The sequence below is a fragment of the Harpegnathos saltator genome, unplaced genomic scaffold (assembly GCF_003227715.2).
Source record: "Harpegnathos saltator strain DR-91 unplaced genomic scaffold, Hsal_v8.6 scaffold789, whole genome shotgun sequence".
NCBI lineage: Eukaryota > Metazoa > Arthropoda > Insecta > Hymenoptera > Formicidae > Harpegnathos > Harpegnathos saltator.
Window position 1 is genome coordinate 708,286 of NW_020230636.1, and position 16,196 is coordinate 724,481.

At 39.9% G+C, this 16,196-nt stretch overlaps 3 protein-coding genes across 5 annotated transcripts; 1 reads left to right on the top strand and 2 right to left on the bottom strand.

Moving 5' to 3' along the window:
• Positions 1-294: 294 nt before the first annotated feature.
• On the bottom strand, positions 295-3,589 carry LOC105181713 (glycerate kinase). Its single transcript, XM_011138672.1, has 4 exons — positions 3,320-3,589; positions 2,329-2,890; positions 887-1,755; positions 295-642 (listed from the first exon to the last, which is right to left on the bottom strand). Exons 1-4 carry the CDS (start codon positions 3,587-3,589, stop codon positions 295-297), a joined length of 2,049 nt encoding a protein of 682 aa, XP_011136974.1.
• An 889-nt stretch (positions 3,590-4,478) lies between these two features.
• LOC105181694 (trans-Golgi network integral membrane protein 2) lies at positions 4,479-8,408 on the top strand. Of its 3 annotated transcripts, XR_002162698.2 has the most exons (5): positions 4,486-5,985; positions 6,405-6,440; positions 6,521-6,678; positions 6,758-6,957; positions 7,039-8,408. XR_002162698.2 is itself a non-coding variant. In XM_011138647.3 (4 exons), the coding sequence occupies exons 1-4, from the start codon at positions 4,842-4,844 to the stop codon at positions 6,905-6,907; spliced, it is 1,485 nt and encodes a 494-aa protein (XP_011136949.1). In that variant the 5' UTR covers positions 4,479-4,841; the 3' UTR covers positions 6,908-6,988. The 3 variants fall into 3 exon arrangements, 2 of the variants coding, with proteins under 2 accessions (XP_011136949.1, XP_011136948.1); XM_011138647.3 differs by lacking the exon at positions 7,039-8,408 and having other exon boundaries at positions 4,479-5,985; positions 6,408-6,440; positions 6,758-6,988; XM_011138646.3 differs by lacking the exon at positions 7,039-8,408 and having other exon boundaries at positions 6,758-6,988.
• A 1,379-nt stretch (positions 8,409-9,787) lies between these two features.
• LOC105181698 (transmembrane protease serine 9-like) lies at positions 9,788-15,677 on the bottom strand. Its single transcript, XM_025306543.1, has 14 exons — positions 15,511-15,677; positions 15,014-15,194; positions 14,696-14,901; positions 14,383-14,582; positions 14,196-14,253; positions 14,012-14,129; positions 13,310-13,367; positions 12,695-12,835; positions 12,552-12,603; positions 11,781-11,946; positions 11,395-11,603; positions 10,949-11,142; positions 10,609-10,666; positions 9,788-10,475 (listed from the first exon to the last, which is right to left on the bottom strand). Exons 1-14 carry the CDS (start codon positions 15,635-15,637, stop codon positions 10,351-10,353), a joined length of 1,893 nt encoding a protein of 630 aa, XP_025162328.1. The 5' UTR covers positions 15,638-15,677; the 3' UTR covers positions 9,788-10,350.
• Between the last annotated feature and the right edge of the window lie 519 nt (positions 15,678-16,196).

The window sequence follows — 16,196 nt, forward strand, 5'->3', positions numbered from 1 at the left end:
CTCTCTCCCCCTCTCTCCCCCTCCCTCTCTCGTGACAAAAATACACGCAATACACGCATTACTCTCGTCGCGGGTCTGCCGCGCTCCGAAATTGGGTTCGCGCGTTTATTGCGCACGGTTACGCTCGTGCGAGTGCTTCGTGAAACTTTAACGCGTCACGTCGAATGGCAAATGAGATGCGTCCGTGCGTGCCGAAGCAAGGAATCGACTGGCCGCGTGAGAATTTCGAGAGCCCGCTCGAGAGCGAGGGTAAAATCCATCGCGAAATCCAGCGCGCGACGGCCTCGTAAATAATCAACGGCTCTCCGGTGTCGCGACCCGACCACCATATTGCAACACCGGCTTCGCCATTGCCGATAACGCGCGATTGACAGGACGGTCTGTATCGACGCGTGGCCGATTTTCGTCGACGTGACAGTCGCCGACGCAGCTACACTGGTGGCGCACGATTCGTATTACGTGAAGCTCCCCGACGTCCACGGCCGCATAAACATTTTCGCTCATCGGCAGCAACAGCTCGTCGCCGTCGTTGATACACGAGAAGAACAGGTTGCTGTCGTCCTCCCTCAGGACTCGTTCCGGCAGAACGGTCGCGTACTTCTCGCACGTTTCCTCCGCGTCCGTCGTCTCTCGGCGAGCCGTCTGCGGCAGATTTGCGCGAATTACTGCGTCGCGCCGTGATTAAACGCAAACAAAGCGGACAATATCCTGATCTGCTCTCCTTCCTTAGTTCTCACTCCCCCCTCCCCCCCCCTCCTCCTTTTTTACACGTGTCGACAACGCGCCATCGACTTCCCCCGGCGCGGTGCCACGGTATTTCAGCGCTCTGCGACTTTTTATCCGTGATAAAAAATTAAGTGGGCTATTGCAGGCGCGAAGTTCTTACCGCGATCTCCGATCCGCTCTGTTTATCTTCCACGAGCTTCCGCAATTTCCGGAGTGCCGCCTTATGCGCGCTCCTCGCTTTTTCGTATTCCGAGTAAACGTCCTCGGCGAGGCTCTTGTATCCGTATGCGCCAGCTGCGCTGGTATTGCCGTCTCTGCCGTAAGAGCTACCTCCGAGGAACCAGACGGTGTATCCTCGCAAAATTGGATATTGCTTCGTACGCATGCACCAATACAAGGAGAAGCGCAGAGCGAGCTCCTGATTAGGTCCGCTTTTGCCGGAATGCGCGCCATCGAGATGGACGGCCGGCCGACCTCCCAGCAAGAGGCACAGCCCCAGTGCCCATTTGTCGTCGGTGAGGAACAGCTCCCACATCTGATCGCTCAGCGAGCACACCGGACTCTCCGTCATCTGCTCGTACAGCTCCAACCTGGTGATTTTCCTCTCGGCCGTCAGGATCATTAGCGACGCGATCTTCGCGTATTCCTGCGCTAATTCGTCGACGGTGCCGCTGCAGGTGGACTTTAATTTCATGGGGGACAGTCCCAGTCTCAGGACCTGTGTCGCCATGCGCTCCATCGCGTCTTCGTTGCACGCGATCACGTATTGCTCCACGAAGCTATACCTGCCGTTCTCGTTCAATCGGCCGTCGGCCGCCGTTGCGGGCTTCGGCGCCCCTAATGCCTCGCGAATGCTCTGCGATACTTGGTCGAGAAGTTTGTACCTCGTCAAAACGGTCAGAGCCCCTTGGTCCTTCGGCTCGTAAACGCACGGGCCACCTCCCAAGTGTTCCGGCGGTTCTGCTGACACGTCAGACGTGAAGAGGGTGATGACTTTAGCCGGATAAGCCAGACGCGCCAGATCGCCGCCTAGAAATTTCTCTCTTATTGTATCCGCCGTTCGTGTCGCGATTATTATTGGAAAGACTTGTTTTCGGAAGGGCTTAACGCAATTTGCGCTCGTTCCCGTCAGAAACACGGAGAGACACGCGCTCGTGTTTCGGCACGGGCTGTCGGTCGAGCGAAAGCAAATTTTTCTCCGTAATGTTATTGCCAGTGAAAAGAAGAGAGAACACGCAGGTGAGAGAGAGAGGGAGAGAGAGAGAGAGAGAGAGAGAGAGAGAGAGATAGATACACTTATCTAAATATCTCTCTCTTTCTCTCTCTCCCATGTGTATGTTAATCTGCGTGTAAAATATGGATTATGTATCGAGATATGGATTATATGTTATTACGGTTGAGGCAAATTAATTTCTGTTGTAGACGCGGCGCAATACAGTTTAGTCACGAGGACGATGGAATTAGGCTGTTCGTTAGATTACGTTCGCGTTTCTAACAGAATTACCTCGAGACCACCGGAGGAATAGCGGGGATGAAATGCGAGTTAGTAAAAGTTCCATCGGCGATTAATAAAATTCTCTCGCACTTGACTGAACCACTTACCTCTTATCGCGGAAAGTTTATTCCTCACGATATTGATTTCCACGAGAGTCGCATTAGCAGCTTTTAACCTGTTGAGAACTCTTAACTTATCTCTCAATGTAATTGTGTCCCGCGGGCAGCACAGGAGATCGTTGGAATCTCGCGACAGCATGACTATCAGTAAGTCGCGTTTCTTCAGTCGTTTACAGTAATTCGCGATTTTCCGCGCGATATCGACCGTCCCGCCATCCGGCAGTCCGTTCATGCCGACTTCAACGAAGTTTATACGGCTGTCCAACTTCGGGAACGCTTCCGGATAGCTCCACATCGTGGAGATCGACTTGCGAGGCACCACTATAAATCCTTCTTTCAATTGTTTGCCTACTATCCTCTCGAGCGCCGTGCTCATGATACCGGCTTCCTTGCCCCAGCCGACTATGTGCAAATTATTTTTTATTTTGTACTTGACGTTCTTAATTGTCATCGTCGTGCGGCCGTCGTATTTAATCTTCTCAGGTACAATCGCTGACGGCTGAATGGACTTTATACCCACCTCAATAATGGCGCGTAGATCTTGACGGATCTGTATTTATTAACAGCATCGGAAAAGGTGCTTAAGAAGTTTATACAACGAAGAAATTTGTTTTATCTATCATATATTTTTCTCTCATATACTTTTATATAGTTTATGTATTTTTCTCTCGCAGAGACAATTTCTTTTTGTTAGAGCAAATATACGATATTATAATTTGATGATATTATATGAATTAGACTTATTAACATAATGATATCAATTTTTTCATGAGCGGAATGATGGGAGGATTAAATATTTTTTAATGTTAATTGTGTTTTTTAAAGAAATCAGTAATTACGAAGTTCTACAATTATCTAATATATATATATATATATATATATATATATATATATATATTATTTAAAACAATCAGACAACTTCAGTGTGAATGGATAATTCAATTTATGCAAAACGAAATAGTAAAGGTTACGCTGTAACCTGCACCATCGCTCTTTCACCGCGCAATTTTCTCGCATCTCTGATCTCCTTCTGCCGAACGCTCTCTTCCATATCGAGTCGAGCTTTTTCTATCGCTTTTCTGTCAAATCGTCTACGCTTTAAAGAAAGTTCCACCTCGCTTATGACTTTCTGTCTCTTCGCTTCCACCGCTGCGACTCTCTGCGTTGTTTCTTCTTGTTTCGACAGATCGATCACTTTCTGCTTGCGTTCCTTGGGTTGCCGCATGATGTAACGTTGTTCTTTTTCCATTATGTTTCCGGATATAAAATAGGATTGTGCAGAATGTAACGGGACATGGTCGGTAGTTTACATTTTAGGTTACCAGGTTGAATATTATTTCAGATCGCTTGGGTCTGAAGGTGGCAAGTTAAAACATAGTGCGATTAATTCTTGTTTATTTTATTGGTATATGTATTCAATTTCATTGATTTTATTTTTACTTATTAGGTAAACTTAATTCAACTTAATTCTCGACCTTTTTTATTGAACTTTGATATTAATTTATAAAAAGTCGAATAATATTACCTCGATTTTCGAAATAATCTCTCGCTTTCTACATATTTGTGCCATCTTTCGGAGAGCTGCCGAATTCCACTTCGGAGAAAGAAGAATTGGTTTGAATTGATAAACTCAACAATACTTTTATAAACATCCTCGGCAGAAAAAGTGTTTCTTTTCTAAAGGAAATATAGTAGTAAAGAAAAGCTTCTCTGATTATACTAATTGAAAAGGAAAAAGTTTGCTCGACTTATTAAATTGTGCTACTACCTGTGTTTCTTACTCGAGATGGTGGCGAGTCGTAGCGGAAACTTTGGAACTACACACTTGAATAACGGAAAAGAGCAGGTAGTGGAAGAGAACTACTAACGTTGACCGATCGTCGGTGCCTGAGAGCTGAACGAAGCAGTAACCAGTTATTCGCTGTTACTATCAGCAACGTTATTTTATTTCTGTTGCTCAACGAATGCTGAATATTATTGCTGATACTGATAGCGAGTAACATGACATGATCGGTAAGATAACGGCTGCTTTTAGTTATTCACTGCTTGTTATCACAGCGAATTGGCGAGTTTTACTCACAGAATAACGTTGCTGCAGATATTGGCAGTGAATAACGGCAGCCAACAGCCGAAGAAAGCTGACAGAGAAAATTCTCTATGAGGAAAAGGTAACGCTACTCTCTGAGTGGCGCGACGTATCGCAGAAACTCGACGCAACCATGCGCGAGTGACGGCATATTGAGTATTCTCGGAAACACAGGAAACTGCATACGACAGAGGTTATGTGAGGGAAAAGTGTTAAATAGTTAAATTACTACATTTTGCAGCAAGGCGAATTAACAAAGGTGTTGGTTTCCCTCGCGCGATAATGTTCGGTGAGAATTGAAGCCAACGGAACACGAAAACTATGTTCGTCAACCGATAGAGCGACAAACTGCTCTCATTCATCAGACCGCGTGGTAGAGGATTAAAAGTCATTTGAAAAGGAAAACGGGAGAATAATGGAGAATCGCAATGTTCCTTTATTTTGCATTAGCTATACGCTGAATTTCCTCGTTCTACTCTTTTTTTCCACAGTAGTGACAAGTATACCAATGAAGGAAAGTATCGTTGATGTCATGAAGACGGACGAAAAATTATGCGATAGCATTAAAGTTTTATACGAGTCAAAATATACAAACAGTTGCGCATCGTTGGACTATCCCGTTCAAGCTTGGGACAACAAAGAGGGGACGTTGGACAAGTATTTATGCTTAGGAGTCTACGATACAGCGTATAAGGTTTGCCAATACTCTGATCATTTGCAAATTCCTCTTAATCATGTAGCAGTATTCGATGCAAATGTGGAAAAATTTGTTCCCAATGAAAAGTCCTTCGGGACTGAGGGGAATAATGAGGAAACATACTGCAAGGACAATCTGCAGGGATTCACGTCGTTGTACAGTAAAGTAAAATTACACTGGGGACCACTGGCTGAAAGGTTTGGTAAACCTCACTTATGTCAAAGATTATGTTTCGACCTTAATTATAAGTTCCGTCCATTATGCGCGGTATTCGCTTGGATCAAGAGCATTGAAGATGAAATTAAAAAATCGAAGATATCGGTAACGAATCATGATGCCGTGAACCGTGCACCTGAAGTTTCTAATCCGAAAGCACCAGTGGATCAAGAAGTAACTGCTGACAAGATTCTTGAAACTAATTTGCAGGAAACAGAAAAGAAAACAGAAATGAAAAAATTCAAGGAACCGCATGACAAAGAAAAGAATACGTCTGCCATTATATTTAATGAACACACACAACCTAATACTGAAAAGGCTGAATCTGATCTCGAAAAATCGAGTAAACACGAAACCCAGAAAATGTTAAATGATATACTTTCAAGAACTGAAGGTCATAACTCACAGGACAAAGACAAAGAAAATATTAATAATGTTAAAACTGAAACTAATCCTGAAGCACCAAAGACTCCGGTCAATGTGCCAAGTAAAGAAAATGTAGATACGAAAGAAGTTGCGAAAGAAGAAAACGCTAAAGAGACGAACAGGAAGCCAGAAGTTGACGACGTAAAGACTAGTACTCTTTCCGAAAATACACAGGATCATTATGGTGCTAGCAATGGAGAAGACGAAGAACCTATTGAAGGTATTATTAATGAGAGTGTTAATGCTAAAACACATTTATCTATTTATATACGTATAAATACGTTTACGTACTGAATTTTTTGAACGCACGTGACAAGTATGGAAAAATGACTATTTTGAATGTAACAAGGCTGTAATAAATTCAAAGCTGTACATTTTATTGTATGCTTTTATACAATGATAAGCAACATGTTACTTTATTTTAATGGAAAAGTAAAAGTTTTTACAGACAGATTTCAAAAACAATCTATATAAAATCTGATTTTGTCACAGAATGCATTTCGTACTTTACGCTTTTATTTTCTTAAACGATATGTATTTGTAACAAATCTCTCTCTCTCTCTCTGTCTCTTTCTTTTTATTCTTCATATAATCCATGACATTTTCCGTAAATCTTATAAATACATGTGTAATTTCTAGAAGTTGATGACACGATTCAACAACCAATAGAGACAGGTATGAGAATACTTCAAAGTTGTTTTTTTGTATATACCGATTAATTGTATAGCAATAACATTGTACAATTATGTTTACAGGGAATCAAAATGAAAATCTACAGGAGCCGTTTGAACGGAAAAATAATTTGCGGTATCCTAATATGAGGGCTGAGGGTGATTCTCATTTCTTCACTTATTTCATTGTGACTACTGTGGCGTGTATCGCTTGTTACATAGGTTATCATAACAAGCAGAAGGTGAATTTATCTGGCGCATATTTATTTGACACACTCGCAATTGAATATCACTTGTAAAAATCGTGTCTCGTATTTTCAGATACTTGCTATCGTATTAGAAGGTCGAAGATCGAGAAATAGTCGCGGTAGACGTCGACCGAGCACAGCCAACTATCGAAAGCTGGATTGCACACTCGAGGAAGCCGTTACGTCACAATGTAATGCCAACGTTACCCATGTCATATATTAATGCGAGTAGAATATCACAAGTTTTATAATGTCTGTATTATAGTACTGCAGGTGTGTAATATATATTTTATATTTAAGCATACTTCCAGCATATACATATATACATATGACACTATTATTTGATTCCTTCAGGATTTCGTCAAACAATCTTACGGAATATCAAAATGTATGAATACTGCATACTATAACATATACCGCGGTATATATTATAGAATGTATGCTACATGCGGTTTACTGTTTGGTAATATCAGAGAGTATACTTTTATTTCATGTGAAACTGCGACGTAAATGAACAACTTATTATTTACGAAACGTCAAGTGTATTGTCAATCAATAGCGCACCATTAGCGTGTTGTTAATATCGCACGAAAAGATACGCACGGATATTTAAAAATTATAATTTCCAAGTGAGACAAATCATAATGAGAATTCACGTTTAATATTTGTGGCATTCAGTAACTTTCAAGCAAATCGTTTCTTACGAATTATATAAAGTACATTATACGCAATACTAAAAAGAAAATATTAATTAATTTTGTTATATGCTGTATCAAATATTTTATAATTCATTATAACGCTTGTGTGAAGTCTGAATTGGAACTTTAGAAGAACATGGTACTATTGCGAAATATAACAGAATTTCTGGTACAGACTTTTTAGACAATCCACCAATCATAAATGATTATTAATTCATTTAATCGCATCTTGTGATTTATATTTTGTTTCTATTTAATAAATTTTGTTTTACGATTTTCATTTAGCCGCTACATTTATATCTAAAATTGTTTAACTGTTCTTTGTAGACGTTATTAATTTAATAAATCGATAGTTCCTTAGTTCATGTCTAGTGAACGTAGGTTTGTGAGATTTTATGATGAGCCTTTCTGGTCAGGCGATCCGAGACCTTGTTAACGTAGTCTCGATTGTCCTATAATGACATGAATAGAAAATTAAGAAAAAGCTATCGTGATTTAGATAAAAACGGTGATGCGTGCGGAAACAATCACAAGGGAGGCGGCGAAAAAACGACTAACTTGTCTCACTATTTCAGTACCGTCTACCTGCTATGGTTTACTCTACAAGTCTTTGTAAGATTTAAGTCACTATGCGTTTTGGGAAAGCGAGGTTATCTTATAATAAGTATAGGTTTGATAGATTTTATAAAATACTAATCTCATGTATTCCGTAGAAAAAAGGAATCGAATCATATACTTAATATACGACCGCGGAAAATCCTGATAAGTTGTTTTCGTTTCGTTCTTGCTTCGGACATTAATATCTTTCACAATATGATGATTATTTTATGTGTTGTGTGTATTTTATGTGATGACTATTTTACGTGCTGTGCAAGTATTATACGTACAGTATATGTGATGTATTTTACAGTATACGCATTATTCGTATATATTTAACAATATATAATTGTTTCCGCGATCGCACTCCATTTTACACGACTCGTTAAATATATTTTCACTTTGTTCTGTTTTGCCATTTTTGTCTTAACAACTATATATTTTTTTATAGAATATATATTTTTTATGTTTCATATTAATTGATAATAATTATATGTCGCAAAGAATTATTAAATTTGCTTCTATTTTTTCAGTCTTTTATACTGTGTAAAGAGAATCGTTAAATGATATTAATTATACATCAAAATTTATTAGATGAGAAAATTAATTATATCTTTATTCGAATATTTGCATAAACGATTATTTCATTTAATCGAATAAATTACCATGTAAATATTTCTCGATTATTACCGTTATTTTTCCACTTAAAACCGTCCAGTTGTATCCAATTAAAATTCACGGCTAACCTTGTAAATTTTTTTACATACAGTTTATAATAGATTTAATAGCTGATAATATGGAATATATATATATATATATATATATATACATGTATAAACGTACGTTTATATGAACCCCAGAGACATAGTAATTCGAAAACAGTTCGAATTAGTAAAATAAGTGTACTTTGTTGCTGAAGCTGTTGCTTATGAATTAATGTATAAACGTCGAAAATTTCTGTGAATTACTTGTACATTTTTATTAATAAATGCTAAATGCACATCTATTTTTTTTAATCGTTCGAAAATTGCTTTTTAATGTAAGATTTATCTCTCCATAAGTAAGTGATCGGCTTGTAAGTCACGTAATATAATGAGTGGTCCGTTACAAGGACATCGTCAATGATCTGAGCACGATTCAAGACATGTATCTTCATATAATCGGCATCATCTAGGTATTTCGCGATTTCTATCCAGTTCTTTTTTTCGTAATTCACGCGATAGTAGCTTGTCGTAGAAACAAAGTACCAGTCCCCAATTGTTATCTAATGACACTTTCTTATGATGAAATCAAACAAATGATCAGTTCTTACCGAAATATTGAATTGAAAATTTAAAATAACCTAATGTTGAAAGTCGCTCCCGGACTAGAAAATTGTCTTTAACCAAAATATAGGCAAATTCTGTGAGAAAAGAAGATGTAGCTGCATCGCATATGTTACTGATATCGGCCATTTAGTTTCATTTTCATTTTCATTGTTTTGCGCGTTATGACATCAATGTTATTATTATTAATTTATTGTTACTATAAATTTACAATTTGAAATTGTATTGTATATATATATATATATATATATATAATTTAATTAAAATTGATTAGTACAATTATAGGCATCTGTATAATCAAGGAAGAATTAAAATTACGAAAGAAAATTAGATCGATTAAGGAAGAATTAGATCAAATCTCTCTCGCGAAAGAATTTTATACTCGGTTGTACTTCCCGCGATGTCATATATATAAAGTCATCCAATTTCTATTTCTCTCGGAATATTGCACTATGTGGTTTCAGTAACAATGATATTTTATGCTTTTTAATCAGCTGCCCGACTGTTCTGCCGTACGATCGGAGTGTTATCGTACAACGTTGTCGTTGTGTCGACATCGATGAGTGTCAGCGTACAACGAAAGTAATAACGCGAATGATAAAATAAGATTGAAAACGCCTACCGTGGCTGACCCGTTAACGACGTATAAAAAATTGCGATTGTTACGGACCGTGCTAATATCTAAAGCGAAGTGCTCGTGCCGTACGTTTCGTCCGTGACTCGATAATGTTAAGCTTATCGCGCTTTAGGGAACTGTTAGGTTGTACAAGGCATGAGATATTGTATTTGATTCGGAAGCCGAATAAACGATTACAGTCATATTGCGCTTGAAACATTTGCTCCGATGAATAACAAATGGCCAAAACCGTTTACCCTTGCCTATCAGATTTCTTTCAACCGCAACGTATTTGCCTTAATTCATTTGTACGCGACCCAATTTATTAATTCTCATCTCTTGTTGCAGTTTGTGAATGATTTATTACACTCGATCGTTTCTTCATTTATACTCACTGTCTATGTTCGCTACAGGAAAACATACTAATCGTTTAGCTATCCGCGCAGTAAACCGCGTCCTTACTATTGTACCTAATCCAATTCAAGTAATCCGTGTTCTTCACGTAAACACCCGGGATTCCACGCTTGGCGCATCCAATACCCCAGGAAACTACACCTGTCGGAACGAAAGAGGAAATAATTCCACATATTTATAGATTCGATTAAAACGTTTGTGGATCACGTGAGATAAAATTGCCGTCAATGTGAGTTAAGTTCTATAAGAAAAGCTCAACGAGAGACATTCTCACCGATCACTTCGTGCTTTCCGTTGGGTCTCCCGTATAAAAGAGGTCCTCCGCTGTCACCCTGAAATTTTCAATGAAAAATTAAATCTCTGAGGTATCATTAACATACCACACACTTAGCGAGCGAACAATACGTGTGTGTAAACGTGTTTCTTCGTTTTGCATTTGGTATGTATTATATAATTTATGCAATCTTCATCTGATAAATATATAGTAAAGATATAGTAAAATGATTAAACAAGAATTTCTAATGTTGTACGCTATGATAAAAGAATTGAAGAATGAGATTGCGTCGATACTAAATGTATTGTAGTGTCGAAAAGATCATAGCGTGTCGAAATACCTGACAGGCATCGGTGTCGTCGTTGTAAGCACATATCATCGATGGCGTTACATGGTCGCCGAACGAAGTGTTCCTGCAGGCTTCATGAGACATAACTTTCAGGGTAGCTTGACGCAGAAATCTAGAGGCGCCGCCTTTGGTGGTGACACGTCCCCAGCCGATAACTTGGACATTGTGTCCTGTATAATCGGAACCTATTGTCGAAGATGCGTTCCTATTTATTTTTCTCAGACGAAGGTTACAATAAGAACAAGAAGAGAGAGAGAGAGAGAGAGAGAGAGGGGGAGAGAGAGAGAGAGAGAGAGAGAGAGAGAGAGAGAGAGAGGAAGGGAGGGGGAGAGAGAGAGAGAGAAAGGGAGGGAGAAGAGAGGGAAAGAGAGAAGCAAATATCGTCAATTGAAGCTCATTAAACATGCGAACTGTAAGAAGGCTATGAAAAAGCAAACCTTTATGCGGTAGGCACGCGGGTCTCACATTTTCATCGAATTTCACTGGATCCCGCAGTCGAATCAGAGCGATGTCGTTCGTATCGTGAATATAGTCGCTCTCGAAATTCTCGTGTAGGATCACTTTATCGATCTGAGCTAAAAATCCCTCGTCCGTACCTTCGACGTCGTGCATTCCCAAGCCGAGCGAGAGGTCGGCGTGGTTTGTCCTACGCAAAAACGTACAGGAATCAGAATAGTTCATCGCAATGACGTGACGTGTGTATGTTCGCCTCGCGAACAAAGAATATATTATTTCGGCGCAGCGGAAAAATTTTTTCAGAAGCTCCGCGATAGTAATTGCCTCTTTCGATTGTCGCTGAAGCAAGCAAGAACAGGCGGAATACCATCTGACGCAATGGCCGGCTGTGAGCACATATCTATTGTTGATCAAAGTGCCGCCGCAGTGAAACTCATCTTTGTTGAATATCGCCACGGCCCAAGGAAACAAGTGCGGGATTGTGATGGTGCCGCCGACGATACGATTCGATATCCCTCCCGATATTCCGCAATCTGTCGCCAAAAAGGGAGCGAATAAATCGATTAAAAGTCCAATACACGCGTATCGGCAAAAGCCAATAGAAAAGCGTATAACGTTCTAATACGAACGTTGCACACTTTTGTGTAGACCTATCGAAAACTTTGACGCACTGATATTCCCTCGGAAAATCTCATCGGACGCGACATTTCAATTTGGTCGCTTTCCGAGTCACTTAATACGTTTCACTGCTGCGATGATTTTCACTAACTCTACCTAAAGTTTCTTCTTTCCTTCGTGATTACTTCTAACCTTTAGATTATCAAAATTACGCTAGACAAATACAGTTCACGATACATCTGTGGTTTGTTATTGACTATTATATACATTCGATTTGTTATAATCGGCTACGTTTTGTACATAAATTAATGATACGCGGTGATATTATAGCTCTGGTCGTCCCCGTGGCAATCAACGTGTCTATTTTCGCGAGGTCGACGTCGAATTAGTCGAATTGGAAAGAAGAGTATCTCCGGATCGAAGGGGGATTATTATCATTAGTGCCCGATCGCACGATTCTCGTGCGAACGAGCTTTGCGTCGCACATGGCTACTTGCGTAAATTCCGCTTCGATCATTACCGCACTCCGTGTTCACTCGTATCAGTAGCTGATGATTCCGCGCGTGTGCTGCCTGAAAATGAACGCAATTACAATCGGCGCGCTGTGTCTATATCATCGACCCGTCCACGTGATGATTTCGTTTAATTACTCTCTCAACGAACGTCTAGGATCAGCAGCAGGACGCTGATCGCAGCCAGGTTCAATCGGGGCTTCATACTCGCCGTAAGCTTCTTCTGCGAGGTCTCACTTGCTGAGAACGGCGAGCTGCGATGACTGAGGCGCGACACCCCGAGCACGTTAAACTATATCGTGCGCACTCGTAAGCGACAACGAGCGTGTCTGCGTATCGCCTCGCGTCGGCATTTAATTACGCGAGAAGCGTGTACCTATAAAACCGCTATTCTCATTAACGCTCGGCATCACCGGCGCACTCTATTGTACCACCGGCCAGATCAGCGCGGCAGGAAAAGAGGTTTGAGCCCTGTGACGCCAATTGACTGTAGAATGTAAATTTTACAGCGCGTGTTCTTATCAAAGCGCACGGAAAAATAGTCTCACGGGAGCTCTTAGGAAGGATCTCGCCGCGCGATAACTTTTGCAGCTCATTTCGCGCTGATCGATATATTTGTGCGACTAACGAGTGTCGTACTTCGCGGTTGAATTTCTTTCTCAATTCTACACTCGTTCGCGTAGGGTTCGCTGATTTCACGCTTGCCGCGTGTTCACCCTCGGAAGCGAAAGCGTAAAATATTGCTCCGAGAACGGTGGAAACGTACTCGTATTACGAAGATATGGACGATAAATTCTATAAGGGCTCCCTTCAACCAATTGTGCCTGTTGCCACAGTCAGTGTATAAAAAAGACAGATGGCGATTTAAAAGCCTGCGCACGAACGGGAGAGAATCGGGCAGCAGTTGCCTCTTCTCTCTCTAACTTTCAGATCCACAGACGAATTTGCACATATACGAGTGATTTTCACGAGCAGCAGTGAACAGAATGGAAGTTGCGACTCGCGGCAAATGAGTTGCAACTCTATCCGTACTGCAACGGGTTCGTTATCGTCGTCGACGTAGGCAGAGATATCTTCGGCATGGGTGTGTTACGAATTGCACGGACAAGTTTGTCGAACGAAGCGAGTCACCGTACTCTTGCCTCGGCCCAAATACGAACGAACGTCGACACGACTCCGTAGATATCATATTATGGCCGCCGGTGGTCAGGTACACACCCGAGAATTACAGTTTACGAGTTTCTTTGGATACAATGCGGTCAACGATGCTCTGAGTTTATACGACGCGGTAGCGCTGATAGACGCTCGATATGTCGTGGAAGGACGGTCAACATCTGTGTCGAAGTGCCGGAAAATTCGCAAGAACATGCAGGAGGGGATTTCGTTTGCGCGAAAAAACAGCCCGATGTGCGTTTATTTCGCTGCCAAAACTATTCATTTACAAATTTCGCTATGAGATTATCAGTGCCAACAATATTTGGAGTCGCGTTTTGTTGTTTTCAATATCCATGAGACCATTCGCTCGACTTCCGTGTAGAAATCCGGGTAGTTCACATTGGCGCATACATATCCGTTTGAAGTGATTCCTGTGAGACAGATTTTATTAATTTCTGCCGATTATGTCCGATCACGTCACTCGTGTCATTACTAACCTATCAAAATGTGTCTGTAATTCTCGTCTATAATCTGAAGAGGACCGCCGCTATCGCCCTAAATTATATAGAATTCGAACGTGATTAATCTCATGCACATATTTTCGAACGATCAAAATATTGATAAAAATTAGGGGAGATCCACGGAGGGAGTGTAAGAGAGAAGTCATTGCAATTGCTTGTTTACCCCGCAAGTCCCGCGTGGAATTGTCATATGCCCAGCGCAGATTAAACCCGATACACTAGTGGGACACTCCGATCTCGTAAATAATGTTAAATCAACAACACGTAGACCACAATCGTTACTAAATAAAGAGTTATCTTCTGAAAATCCCCAGCCAAGTGCAGATACAGATTCCCCTCCGAATCGAGAAACTACGTCGAATCCTAAGTAATATTATATGAGTATGTAATATATAATTACGAGCAATCATTAAAAATTTTGTTTAGTTACAGGTTTGTCATAAAAATATGTTTATGAGATAAATTACAGTGATTACCAGGTTTCGGCAGACAAATTGGTCTGACAAATTGGTTGAATGTAATCTTCATCACCAATTTAACCAGCATAATATCAGCGAAGTTTGTTCGACTGTTATAGCTTGGATGAGGGAAGATCTCCTCAACAGAAAAGATCGTAGTTCTCATACCCCACTTGCACGAACTGTGAGTGCCGACAGATATTTTCAGGTCATTTTTATCGAAACTGTAGAATATAATTTTCAGTCGTTAGGTCTTGAAGTTTAAAAGTCGAATAAGTACACACACACACACACATATACACACATATGGAAAATATTTATACAGCGTATACATACCCATAAGGGATGCAGTGGGCTGCTGTTACCACATAACGATCGTTTATGATTGACGCTCCGCATATCATTAACGATCTATTAACGCTCATGATACCTGCCATCCAAGGAAATTCATTTTCGTTAGCTTCTCGTCCCCCGATTATTCTGGATTCTGGTTGAAATATATTTTTCTTGCCGCATTCTAAAGCATGATTGATGAATTATTTGAGTAACGTTCTTATAACGATTCAATTGAAAGTTAATTACACTTAAATTTTCATGCATTTTTTATCATTTTTTCCCGGACCTTATTTTTTCATGTAAACTATTTTCATGTAAACTATTGTAAATAGTCTGTTGGTTTTGTTTCCATTTTTATGCAGACGTTGTTGATGTTAACATCAATAGTTTTTATATAAACGCATGTGATAATACTTAGCAGAAACAGTACTGCTATTATCGTGCTCCATTTTCTATTTCTTGTATTAAATTATTTAGTCATTCGAAACAAATCTTACCACATCCATAATTGGTATTTCCGTAAAACGTGTTCGTTGGCTGGTTCTCTCGGTTTCGTTTCCACAGTAAAGCGTTTGCGCATCCAAGTATCAGAGACGACAAACTGATCAATATGAAGCACTGCATGTGTAATATTGAAGGAGCACTCGCGACTTTTACGCTATAAGACGTGTCTCACTGAACTGACATATATGCGATACTTGGATATTTTATAGCTTGATATTCATGTGCGTAAGGAAACTACCGTGAATTGCGGACGTGGTTTACGCTAATAATTCTTAGATAAGATAGCAAGGTTAAAACTGTCCTTTTTTAAAACGTAATGGATCGTGTGAGAACGCAAAAGAAGCTCGATATTATAAAATTGTAAGAATGAAGCTTACACAGTTTAAATATGCGATCGTTAATTTTGAATCGAGATGTTCAAATAAACGTGCAGCGATTTATATTTTGCGGTGCAAAAATTCTTTTATTTAAAGCATTATATGTTGAATATATTAATATAAAATCATTTTTTGTCATACACACATACACACACACACCCACATACATACATACATATATGTATATATATATACATATATACATATTTATATATATATATATATGTGTGTATATGTATATACAATAGTGATTATTATATATATATATATATATATATATATATCTTAAACAAATAAATGTT